At 30.3% G+C, this 13636-nt stretch overlaps 1 protein-coding gene across 1 annotated transcript; it reads right to left on the bottom strand.

Annotated features, from left to right (window-relative positions):
• Window positions 1-926: 926 nt before the first annotated feature.
• LOC108917118 (alpha-(1,3)-fucosyltransferase C) lies at window positions 927-8683 on the bottom strand. Its single transcript, XM_018723575.2, has 3 exons — window positions 8402-8683; window positions 3329-3973; window positions 927-3091 (listed from the first exon to the last, which is right to left on the bottom strand). Exons 2-3 carry the CDS (start codon window positions 3787-3789, stop codon window positions 2434-2436), a joined length of 1119 nt encoding a protein of 372 aa, XP_018579091.1. The 5' UTR covers window positions 3790-3973; window positions 8402-8683; the 3' UTR covers window positions 927-2433.
• Between the last annotated feature and the right edge of the window lie 4953 nt (window positions 8684-13636).

Here is a 13636-nt window from a genome sequence, read left to right as displayed (position 1 = left end):
GATGAGAAAAATGCAGTTCGGCGTGCAGTACATAAATCATAGAATTTGTATTTTGTTTATAATTTGTTAATATTTCTTGTTTGATAGAAAAATAACTTATTTTGTTGAGATTGATAGAGAATTGTTGTTAGTGTTTTCATTTGATAGAATCATATCATAAGTTTTATATTTTGTTTTCATTCTGTAAATATTTATAGTATATCTGTTATACAAGGTTTTTGCTTTGAAACTTCGTTCTNTCATACAATTTGATATGATGTTTTCGTCTCGGCAGCGTTCCAGGAATGTAAGATAGCACAGTAGTTTGTTCCTCTTTGATCGTAGCTTTTGAGGTTTATACTTTTACATCATTACTACTATTAAATGTTTAGAATTCGAAATACACAAAAGGGCATTAAGACAATTCACTCTAAGTGCTCAGATTATTATTTTTATTCTTGCAATTTGTATGGTTTTAGCTAGATTACGAGTTAATTTTCGTAAATATATTTAATAATAATAATATGCTAATATTAATCCATGGTGATCGATCTAGACGTTTATTTAGATTTCCTGACAAATCTGTGATATAGGATCGATAGTCCTTTGAATTATTTATTACAAATATGAAAACCCTATTGTTGAGAATTGGAACGAGTGTGCGAACACATATTAAAATAAGAAACGTTAGAAACGTAAAAAACAGTTGAGAGATTGTTTTTGTTGTATTATTATTATTTATTATTATTATTATTATGAAAGTCACTCCTTGTAAGGCACTAATTAAAAATTAAAAATCTTTATTTTAAACGAAAAAAGAAAATTTCATTCCGCCTTACAGTCCATTAAAACATACACTATATGTTTTTATAAACACCTATGATTGCAAGTAAATTATCTAGATATGAAATTTTGGAAGTAGCAACTGTTTAATTTATTGACTTTTTATTAAACTTTTGTCTTTAAGCTCAAACAACATAATCTGTCAGTAAAAATGTTAATAACGATTAATTGTACTTACTAATGGGTATTTTCGTAAAAGTGTAGTCAAACATCCTTAATTACAATTGGGCATATAAGATCCATTACATTTATCTTCAATGGATGAATAATATACCTAGAAATGAAAGTGCTAATCCATCAAATTTTGTTTTTCTTTTGAGAAACTTGAACGTGAAAAGTTTATGAATGTTTGGCTGTACATAATTATGGAATAAATAAAAGCATCTTTATTTTTAGTAAATTTATGGACTTATTAAAATCTTCATTACTTTTAGACTTTTAGATTTTATTTAACCTGCACGACTAGTTATTTTTTTTTGTGAAATTTAAATACATATCAAAAAATATAAGAAATAACTTAAATAACATAAAAAGTATCACATAATAGTATAATAATACATGTAGGTATAAAGCCGCGTATATATTTGCGAGTTGAGCGACTCATGAGCCGCACATGAAAAAAAATGAATGCCCGAGCCTTTCATGAGTACTAAGTGAGCCCGCATTGCTCGCGAACAAATCCACCGCACCATTCAGTTTATGTATTCGTTTGAAAGATGTTTGGACAAGAAACTCTGTTTGCTATGATGGTTATAAGCGGCGCAGGTCTTCATCCGCCATGGTTTGATTAAAAAAGCACGTCCACACTTGAGAGCACGTAGTTTTGCTGTCTAAACTGACACTGAGCTTTGTGCTCGCCGGAAAAACCGACTCCAGTCTGCTCACAGCGAGCGGCTCATGAGCCGCTCAGCTCGCAAGTTTATACGCGCCTTAACTAATATATAATTAACTATACAACAATTTGTAAAAATTCTCAATTTTACATTTAAAAGACCTCTATTTAAGCTTCAAAGTTGAGATAAGGCATTTTCATAAAAAATCATAATTAAAAAAAATCTATTTTGCCATAGTCATAAAAAAATATTTGGAAAGTATCATTATATAAATTAAAATTCACTAATGTTTATTATTTCTAGAATTACCTAGACATACTCTTTTAACCTGGTCTTTGTATATAGTTTCTATATTTTTATTTTTATTGTTTGTATTTTGGACAACGTGTAAGGTTAAAGTGTCACTACCTTTAAAATTTAGATTTAGTATAAAATGTCATTTGCATATATTAAGAATCATAAATTGATATCATCAAGTATTTCAACCGTTTTGTACTTATAAAGGTAGCGGAATAGAAAATTAACAGTAAATTAAAATTGTGTAAAAGTAATTGCTGCATCAAGTGCGGGACTTAGCGCTATATATTATCCCTTTCGAGTGCACTTGGTGTTAACCTTTCCATTATTCATTTAGTTATATAAAAATATCTTTGGATTGTTAGTTTTTATTACACTGTTTAAGCTAATTTTGTTATAATTTCAGCGGTACTAGACAATAATGGCCTGTCACTTTTTGCTTCACTATATGGAAAAATATAGTCCTCCGATAAATAAAAGATCACGTGAATATTATCTTAGGTAAGTCATCTCCCGCTTTACAAATTCCATCGTTCCACCACTTTTCAATATCGTAAGACTTGTGCACTAAAGGTTCATTTAATTTTTTACATATATCGCACAGAGCATTTTTTTTGTCTGTTTTCACAATGTAATGTTTTTTCCACTCAAAATATGAAAGATACTTGTTTGGGTCTTCATCCACAGACTTTAAATATTTAGCTAGTTCTTCTACGGAACTGAATTTTGAGACATCTATAACTGAGTTTGGTGGCGCAAATTTAGAATAGTTCGCACCCCCGTATACGATAGGTATAAAATCACTTTTCAATGAATAAAACATCTTTTCTGTTACGTAATCTACACAGACAGAATTTTCGAAAGCCAAATAGAATTTATAGTTCCTTGCTATGAGGTCATAACATCCATTGGAATCTTCTCTGGGACAGGACATGGTTCCACAAGCGCCATAGACATCTATCGGAAAGTATTTACTGAGTTTTTCGTAAAGTTTTTTCCTGTTACTGGGAGGATTGCAGTTGGAAACCATCCAGGCTATTTTACGGGACTTTTGTTGTACTTCTTCCACAGTTGGCATTTTATAATTAGTGGTAAAGTTTTTGTACATTCCATAAGTATACGCAATGTCCGAGTCCAATCTGTATAGCAAAATATGTGCTTAAAATTAATCTGATTACAGTGTTGAATAACTGAAGTACACTCAGGGAATAAATGTAATTTATTTTTTCATCAACTCAAATTTATGGTGAAATTAATTATAAAGATAATTTACATAAAAAAAAATATTTCTGATATGCAAAAGTAACTGTTCTATATCAAAATCTATGTTTGGACATATTTTTAAGAGAAAGAAAGAGATAAATCATAGAACATACCTGTAGGTCATAGTCCAATTGAAAAAATTGTCTGATCCAATCCATTTGGGAGTATTAGGTGGAGGCTCTTGATTCACATAGATGTAGACTTGCGCCTGTGATCTATTCTCAGGCTTATCTTGAATTTCCCAAATATACTCCCATCCGTGGAAGAGGAGAGCATCAAATTGATCCACAGGTAGATAGCACCTGTTGTCTGTAGCAAAGCAGTTGCTCACTTCACATCCCTCAAATATTTTACTTCCATAACCTAAGGAGAAATCAGCTTGTCCAAATGTTCCAGTCCAGTAGAGGATGTTCTTATATGGTACATTATCAGGTGTGCGTTTAATGTCATTAATAACACATTTAAAGTTATTTGCATACATTCGTTTAAAGTCACTACTGTAGTAACAATACTGCAGCAATAATAAAGAAAAAATAACTGCTGGAACAAGATACAATGATGTGTTTCTTCTCATAATTTCTTAACACCTTTCTTCCTAGGATGCCTAGAATAAATTATTTTAAATATTTTCCGATAGTATGTTGTCTCACAGCTTTTCCTTTAATCACTGTGGTGCTGTGATTGTAATTAGCTTCTGAAGACTTAAGTGGTGGTTGAAGTAAGCACATTATTTATGTGTGTTCTTTAAAGATGATAGTCTAAAACCAAATATATCTAATTAATAATTGAGAAAAAATTAAGTTTGCTATCACTATTATAACCAATTTGGGATTTTATTTTATGGAAAATTTAAAATTTATTTCTACAAGTAATCTTTGGACTCTTAACCATTATTAAAGTTGCCACTCATCCTAGTTTCATTGGGTTATCCAGGAACAGAATCCTGTGTTCCAACAAAAAAAGAATGCTGGCAAGATTTGGAATTATCCTGGAATCAGGCACTTGAGTTACCTAGTTTACGTCGTTACATGGTACATGCCTCTAACAACTGTAACTGCAACTAAATAAATTGCTATGAATTTTATTATGTAAAAAATATGTTTCAATGTTTTGTCCTATACGATCTTTCCAAAGTGAAATATCTGTAATCCTTGACTGAAATATTTCAATCATCGCTGCAATTATAAAATTATTACCTATTTAAAAATAATGATAACAAAGTTTTCATTTTGACACCCTGTACCTATTTAAGTATCAACTTTTGGACTTATGGATTAAGGTAAGTTTGGTTAAATGGTAATATTTTATGCTCGTTTGCACCGTAGTGTTTAATCCAGGATTAAGTCTGAACTTGGATTAAAATATAACATTTTGTTTGCACCGTTTCAAATCGGTTTAATCTAAGTTTAATTTAAACCCTCAAATTTGACTGCTTAAACTTGGATTAATGAGAAAACATAAATTGACACTATTGACAGTGCTTAGCTACTAGTTATAATTTTTTTAAATAGGTATTTCTTCCTCTTTTCCTGTGGACTGTGAATGAGTGAGTGGTGTTAAGACATCATTGAGAACTTTGAAATGGATTCAGATTCTGACTTTGATGTATTGGATGATTTTGATATTCACGAAATTATATTCTTTATGGATTTCCCAGACAAATATATATTAGAAATGATCTATTTCATAATCTAGACAATATGACTTTTTTTCCGCAGAATTAGGTTAACAAAAGGACCACATTACATCTGCTAACTTTAATTGAAGAGCAGTTGGAATATCCAAGTGACATGTAACATGTAAGTTTTACGAACACGTCGGCATGAACACGATGCAACTGGCAATCAGAATTTTGGAATTATAAAAATTTTTTATTCTTAATATGATTTTGTATTTCTAGGAATAATAGTGTAACTTCTATTCAACAATTGCCGACTGCTCTTCGGTTCTATGCTTGTGCTGGTCATTTGCCTGCCACTGCAGACTTTTCAGGGATGGACATATCAACAGTGTCCAGAATAATTGTACGAGTATCAATTGCAATAGCTCAGCTTTATCAGAGATACATAAAAATACCAAACCCAGAAGAAATAATTAGTGTGCAACATGAGTTTAACTAAATCTTTTATCACAATAAAGTAAATTAGGTTATTACGTTAGGTTTGAGAATCTGACTTTGACATATTTTTTTCCGAACATAATTGGACATAAGTCAGCAGGATAATAAAATCCCTAAACAGTATTCTTAAAGTCCAGTTTAATTTAATCTACAATTGGCAGTAAGTGGTGCAAAAGCTGATTATTAAAACCTAGTTTTGAAATTAAACCAAGTTCAGTTGAACTTGGCTCAAATTCTAAACGGTGCAAAGGGGCATTAGTGAGACGGACAGGTATTTGCCACCTCCCTACGGTTCATTTAATGAAGAAAAAATATTAATAAAAAAATTATTGCCCCGGTGAAAATGAATTATTTAAAAACATTTAAAAAATAAACAATAATTTAGAAAATAATAATAACTGATAAACAAAAAATTATAAGTTTAATTTACCTAAGATAAAATAATTTTAATTTACCTATCAAAGGAAACATGATAAGGAAACAATGTTCCGAAGGCTGAACTAAAGGAAAAATCTGTGGGGGAATACAGCTAATAGACTTCAGACTCGAAATCAGCGTATCAAGGTCAGAACATTTTTTTTCGAATTTGGTGATTTTGCGCTATTATTTTGCGATTTTTTTTAAATCTGGGGGATGCAGCTTTGGATTCAGCATATCAAAATACATAAGAAATCCACTTGATCAAGTCCAGAACAAATTTTTTCGAATTTTTTTTTGTTATTCGAGTTGTCTTTGTTCTTGTTTTTTATCTATTTAGTTCGATATCTCAAAAACTAACAATAATAGGTGAAAAGTTTATAGGACCTAAATTGTAGATCGTCGAAAGAGGAACAAAAAACAACAATTCTGTATCTTGACGGAGAAGTGAGTTATAGCAAAAACAAAAATTCACCACTTTTTCCAAGATGGCGGAAAATGCACATAGGAAATCTTGGACTCAAATCTAAAGTTAAGCTTTTCTAAGCACCCCCCACAACAAATAAAAAATTTGGCTTTCCCAGTTCACTTTCTTTTCCAAATGTACATAATGATTGGACTAATTAATTACTATAATAGTCAATATTGTTCTATAAAATTAAATATGTAAATTCTATCATTCTATTAGTTTGTCACTTGGGGTTGGAAACACTTCTTAAATACTTTTAATATTGCCAAAATCTCGCGATATTTAAGGTCATGGCAAAGAAGCCATTTTTTTTGGTACTTATGTCCAAAGTACATAATATAAAATCGAAAATCGATCTAGTAAAAATATTGAGAAATTCTTCACAACGTGCATTGTGGGGTTGCCTATTATTTGGCGTATGTGACGTCACTACTAAAAAGGTCTTTTGATTTATATCATACTCAAAGTTACTATGAGACTCAAGTGATGTGAATTATAAAATGAAAAATCTTATTTTTTTATTATAGAAAGATTCTTAATTTACTACCCTCAAACTTTTGGCTGCGCTTATATCATTGTTTATTTTATTTTTTTGTTTACAAAAAATTGGATATGGAGTATATAGCCTATACCTTATTCCTATACAGATTTCTTATAAAAAAAATAGTCGCCCACTTCGGCAACTTTAAAGTTAGTAATTATGTAGAAGATCAACTTCAATTCTTCATAATTTCTGCTTTATGTACACGCCAATTTTAAGAGAAGTGTTTTGAGACAGTCGAATAACGAAAAAATTATGTGTAGTATTTATAATAGTTATATATATGTATACAGGGTGTTTCCTAAGTCATCAAAATATTTGGGAAAATTATTTTTCAAATCAATTTATGAAAAAAAGTGTATATTAACTAGGTCTAAAAACCAGGGGCGTACTTGTGTACTCGATATTTTAAATTTTTCTTTAGTCTTCCTTCATTACCTGACATAAGATTCTTTTCAGCATTTTTTAATGTGAACTCAGTTCTGAAGAAAATGTTAGTCTATAAAGTTATTTTTATTTTCTTTAATCATACATTAATGTATTTTTTAAAGAAATTTAGCACCAAATGAAAAAATGCTAAGAAACATATTTTGTCAGGTAATGCACGAGGATTAAAATTAAAAATGACAGTGGCCTGTGTTATTCATAAAATAATTTGAAGGAATCTGAAATATTTAGGAAGCACCTTTATATCCGTTATTAAGTGAACCACCACAACTTATATTCTAATCTATTTTAATCCTGTCGATTATAAATTTTAGTAAAGATAGGACAAGTAGAAATAAACTCATAATAACTTCAAATTCGTGTTCATTATGTTCCAATTAGCAATTTTCCGAAAGAAGATAACCGACCGAGGAAATCCTAATCTATTTTATCTTTGCTTGCTCTAATTTTTATGAATAATAGCTCGGAAACAGATAAGCTATCTTAGGTTAGGTTAAGTCAAATTTATTCCCATCGTTTCCACCGAAAAAGTTCTTCAGAATGTCGACAACTTTTGTGTCCGCTTTAAGGAACATTTCAGTTGACAACTAGTTGTCCCACCAAGACTTAGTTGACAAAATGTCGTCGAACGACGATGATATTATTCTGGCAGCCGTAGCTTTTATTATTTTAAAAAATGAACGGAATCATAATTGTTGGGTACGACAAAGCCTTAAAGAAAGCAACATACATACAAAACGCTACACATTTTGATTTAAGCACTCCATAATGTAGAAGAATAGTTCAAGTGCAATAATTTTTACAATGGACAATTTGGGATATATTAAGTGGTAATTACCTAAGTTTCATTAGTCTGCTTGAAACATCTTCATCCATGTTCAAAGATATTTGTGTAAATGTTATATTTTCCATATATTTTAAAATTTTGATTTGAAAGCTGAACCGTTTATGGGCATCCTTGTTTCTTAGAATGGCCCAATGAATCACCTCTTGATATAATGTTACGTGGCACTTTTATGCGAATGAAACGTGTATCTGTGTAAATATTCAGCGCAAATATAGATAATACATGCAAATATTCATATTCATTTTATAGTTCATTTATTAAAATTTGAGTAATAGGTATATAAAAAATAAGTCGTGTTTTCCGTGTTATGGCATTTAGATAAAGTAATTACAATTTTAAAACTTACCATTATTTTGATGATTTTAGGATCTTACAGGTTCACCATGAGTAGCAGATAAAATTCACAGTAATGGTTTATCTAACTATTGAAACTGGCAATTTTGGAGGTTATACTAAACCAGATTGGATAAGCTAGCGGAGCGACCTTGATCTTTTACCTATATGAGCAATAAGCTTATTCAAGAAACTACTCTTCACATAGGTAGTACAATTATTGGTATTCCAGGAGATTTATATTCTTTACTATTCTCCGTTTTATACAGGTTGAACTTTTCACGATACAACGTTAGTAATGTAATACCAAATACAAGGAGTGTTGCAACTTGTAGTCTTTGAAGATAAGCCTTATCAGAAACAATCAATAATCGATAACACATGAAGTGCAAATAATGGTAGGTACTACATACCAGAGATGCTGTTTACCTATAAGTTATACATATTTATAAAATTTTTATGTCATACTGCGGGGAAAAATACGTTTGTGTCGTTTGATGGAATTCTGAAAACATAAACAAATGTTATGGTGTACATGGTACCTTCACGTTTGCTTGAATCTATTTTGAAAAATACTGGTTTCTTATTTTTTCTAAAAATAAATCAGTTCCTAAGGCAGTCTACGATTTTCAAAGGGATGTGAAACAATTCTTTATTGCTTATACGGTTCGTATTAACTTTCATTGTAGAATAAAATTCAGTGACAAAACGCTACACATTTCCTCATTATGTATAAGAATGGTACAATATAGTTATAATAATTGTTACAATGGACAATTTGGATATATTAAAGACGAATCTTCAAAGAAGAAGAAAATGGGAATAAACTTGACGTAACCTAACCTAAGCTAGCTTATCTGTGTCCGATTAATCAAAATTAGATCAGACAAGAATAAAATAGATTAGGATGTATTAGTTAATTTTTTTTTTCGGTTGGTTATCCTCTTTCGAAAAATTGTAAATTGGAACATATTGAACATAAATTTGAAGTTATTATGAGAAATTGGATTAAACTTGCCCAATTCAAGCTAGCTTATTTCTACATGCGCTATCTTAAAAAATACTAAAATTTAGACTCGACAAGATTAAAATAGATTAGAAGACAAGTTGTGGTTTACTTCTCTTTTAATAACGGATATATGGTAATACAAGGTGCTTCCTAAACATTTCATATTTCTTCAAATTATTTTATGAATAAGCACGCCATTGATATTTTAAATTTTAATCCTCGTTCTTTACCTGACAAAATATGTTTCATAACATTTTTTAATTTCGAGCTAAAGCTTTATTAAAAATAATTCAATAATGTATGATATAAAAAAATAAAAATAACTATAAACTAGCATTTTCTTCAAAACTGAGTTTTAAATTAAAAAATGCTAAAAGTAATCTTATGTCAGGTCATGAAGGAAGATTATAAAAAATTTAAAATATGCAGTGCACAAGTACGCACGTGGTTTTTGGACTTGTGTTAATATAAACTTTTTTTCATAAGATGATTTGAATTATAGACTCTTGGATCTTGTTTTTAGTACTGACCCTTGTTCCGTACGCAAGTCCTACGAGCCGTTATTACCTATTGACCCTCATCATCCGGCTCTATGTATAGACACTTGCATGTCTGGTCCTCACAATGATGTTTTTCCTATATTAGACTCTCCATCTTTAAATTTTAAAAAGGCAGACTATCACGGTTTATATAGCGAACTCAATGCTATTGATTGGTCACTACCATCCGACGTATCCGTTAACACTGCTCTTCAACACTTTTACGACAAAATAAATTATGCTTTTACGAAACATATTCCCACGAAAACACCTGCACGTAAATGTTTTTCGCCGTGGTTTAACACAGAAATAATAAACCTCTTAAAAATCAAAAACCGAGCTTGGAAAGTTTACAAAAAATCAAAACTGCAGGTTGATTACGATCATTTTAAACGTCTTCGAACACAGTTTAAATGTTCTATAAAAATTGCATATAATAATTATATTAAGGAGGCTGAATGTTCCATACAAAATGATACTAAAAAATTTTGGAATTTCATTAATTCAAAGCAAAACTCTACTTGTATATCATCCTGCATGAATTATGATAATTCCAAACTTGAAAATCCCCAGGACATTGTGAACGCTTTTGCCCACTATTTTAGTAACTCTTTTATTACATCCTCGAATTATGAACCCGATATTATACATCACATTAATAATAACGCTATACCCGCTATTACATCTTTTACTGAAGACAGTATTAGAAAATCGATAAGAAAGATTAAAGCAAATATGACAACCGGGCCGGATAATGTACCTGCGTTTATTATAAGAGACTGTGCTGCCATCTTTTGTAAACCACTTTTAAAAATATTCAACCTTATTCTTAAGCACAATACCTTTCCTGACTTATGGAAGCAATCCCGAGTATGTCCTGTTTTTAAGAAAGGCAATAAGAATGATGTTGAGAATTACCGACCTATTGCCATTTTATGCAACTTCTCTAAAATATTTGAAATATTAATTCATGAACACCTTTCCTTTTACACAAGGAACTTGATAATTCCCGAACAGCATGGATTCATGAAGGGCAGATCCACAGTGTCGAACCTTGTATGTAGCACCCAGTTTATTGCCGAAACGCTGGATAGGAGGGGTCAGGTGGATGTCATCTATACTGACTTCTCCAAGGCATTTGACAGGCTTGACCACGGTAAACTGTTGTATAAGCTCGAAGCTTGCGGTGTTAGTAGATCCTTTCTCCAGTTGCTAAAATCATACATTTCCCGCCGTGTTCAGTTTGTACGGTACCGTGGTCACAGCTCTGTGTTTTTTAATCAAACATCTGGTGTGCCGCAAGGCTCCATACTTGGACCTTTGCTTTTTATCTTGTATATTAATGATATCGCCCAAGATCTAAATGTTCACTTCTTGCTGTACGCTGATGACCTCAAGCTCTATGTAGATATTAACTCCAAATCCGATTGTTTGCAACTACAGCATGACTTGAACCTGCTTAATGTATGGTGTAATTGTAATCGACTGCCCTTGAATGCTTCCAAATGTAATGTTATGTCATTTGTTCGTAGAAATAGTAAAATTTGTTTTGATTATACTTTAAATAATCAGATACTCAATCGGCCCGAATTTGTTAAAGATCTTGGCATCATTTTTGACGGCAAATTGACATTCATTAAACATGTGGAAGAATGCATAGCTGGAGCGTACAAGAATCTGGGGTTCATACTACGTAACAGTAGAGATTTTAAAAACATATCTACATTACGAGTATTATTTAATAGCTTTGTTAGGCCTAAATTGGAGTACGGCTCTGTAATTTGGTCTCCAAGTTATAATTGTCATATAACGGCGTTAGAGAAAGTACAGCGAAGGTTCTTGAAATCCGCAAGTTTCATATTGGATGGGATTTATCCTACCAGAGGGTATTCACAAGACTTATTGTTAAAACGATTTGAAATGAGCAGTCTAATTAGAAGGAGGATTATGAATTCTATAATTTTCCTATACAAGCTTGTTAACAATGGTATGGATTGCATTATGCTTACCTCTGTTGTTAGCTACAGAGTTCCTAGAGCCAACGCCAGATCTAATAATTTATTTGTTGTTCCCTACTCCCGTACTAATATTTTGCAGTGGTCTCCCTTGTATATGATGCTAAGAAATTACTGTAACATTGAAAAACGGCTGGATATATTTAACTTTACGATTGCGGATATAAAGCGTGCTTACGCATTTTAAGATCTTTGTTTTATTTTTATAACTCATGTTTTATTTTTGTCTTTCATTGTGTAATATTTGTTATATCATTGTTATTTATCTTATATTGTTTTGCCGTTGTTTTTTTAAACTATTTTTGATGTTCTATTCCGTTTTTATTGTCTTTCTTTATACCACTTTGCTGTTTATTGTAATTACGTTACTCTTATGTTGCATATTTTGTGTTTTTATTCATCCTGTAAAAGGGTTCTCATCCCGTTGGATGAATTAAATTAAATAAATAAATAAATAAATAAATAAAATAAGCACTTTTTAACTTTTGTAATTTCGAAAAAAGTTTTGTTTTCGAGCTACTAGCGATTTAAGGTCGAGAAATTGTAACATCTTATATAATGTCACAATAATTTCACATACATTTCCACAGGTGTAATTTAATGTAGCAGCCATATGAACACCCAGTACATGTACTTTACTATGTTATGTACAGTTCTGAAAGTGTAGGTCTTTAGGAACTAGTTGTAATCATATGAATTNTGTTTTTTTTTAACTATTTTTGATGTTCTATTCCGTTTTTATTGTCTTTCTTTATACCACTTTGCTGTTTATTGTAATTATGTTACTCTTATGTTGCATATTTTGTGTTTTTATTCATCCTGTAAAAGGGTTCTCATCTCGTTGGATGAATTAAATTAAATAAATAAATAAATATATTTAAAGTCATTTTCCTAAATATTTTTTATGACTTAGAAAGCACCCTGTGTACATATACGTAACTATTATAAATACTACACATAATTTTGCATTTTTTCGTTATTTGACTGTCTCAAAACAACTTCACATTCAATATGTACATACATATATTAATAAAAAATAGGCTGTATACTCCATAACCATCATAATAGTTTTATAAACAAAAAAATTAAACAATGATAGAAGCTCAGCCAAAAAAAGGTTTGAAGTTATTAAATAAAAAATGTTTCTATAATAAACAGAAAATAAGATTTTTCTTGTTGACTATATTTTTACAACAGTTTGAAAACTTTGGGGCAGTGTTGGGCATTAATCAATTAAATTTTCAATCAATTAATTAATTGATTAAAAAAATAATTGCAATTAATTTATTGCAGGTAAAATCAATTGCAATTGAACTATTAATTCATTTGGGTTTACCTACATTAATTTTATGTTGCAATTATAATCAATTACAATTAAAAAACAATTAAAACTAACAATTAATTATCCTGCTTCGATACAGACAAGCACTTGAATTTTATGTGAACATATATTTGTATAGAAATATTTGTATAAAAACGATTACTAAAATGTGATTGTCAATATTAAACTTAAATTGATAAGTGATTGTCTAAAATAACTTAAATCAAAAAATTTTTCACAAAATTAAACTAAAATTAAGAAATTATTGTCATAATTGAACTTATCTGATCTGATATGTTTAATTAAAATTGATAAAAAGAAAAATAACGACCTTTTATTCGTTACATACCTACATATTTTATTG

Source organism: Anoplophora glabripennis, unplaced genomic scaffold, assembly GCF_000390285.2.
Source record: "Anoplophora glabripennis isolate ALB-LARVAE unplaced genomic scaffold, Agla_2.0 scaffold45, whole genome shotgun sequence".
NCBI classification, from domain to species: domain Eukaryota; kingdom Metazoa; phylum Arthropoda; class Insecta; order Coleoptera; family Cerambycidae; genus Anoplophora; species Anoplophora glabripennis.
This window is presented reverse-complemented; position numbering and strand designations above follow the sequence as displayed.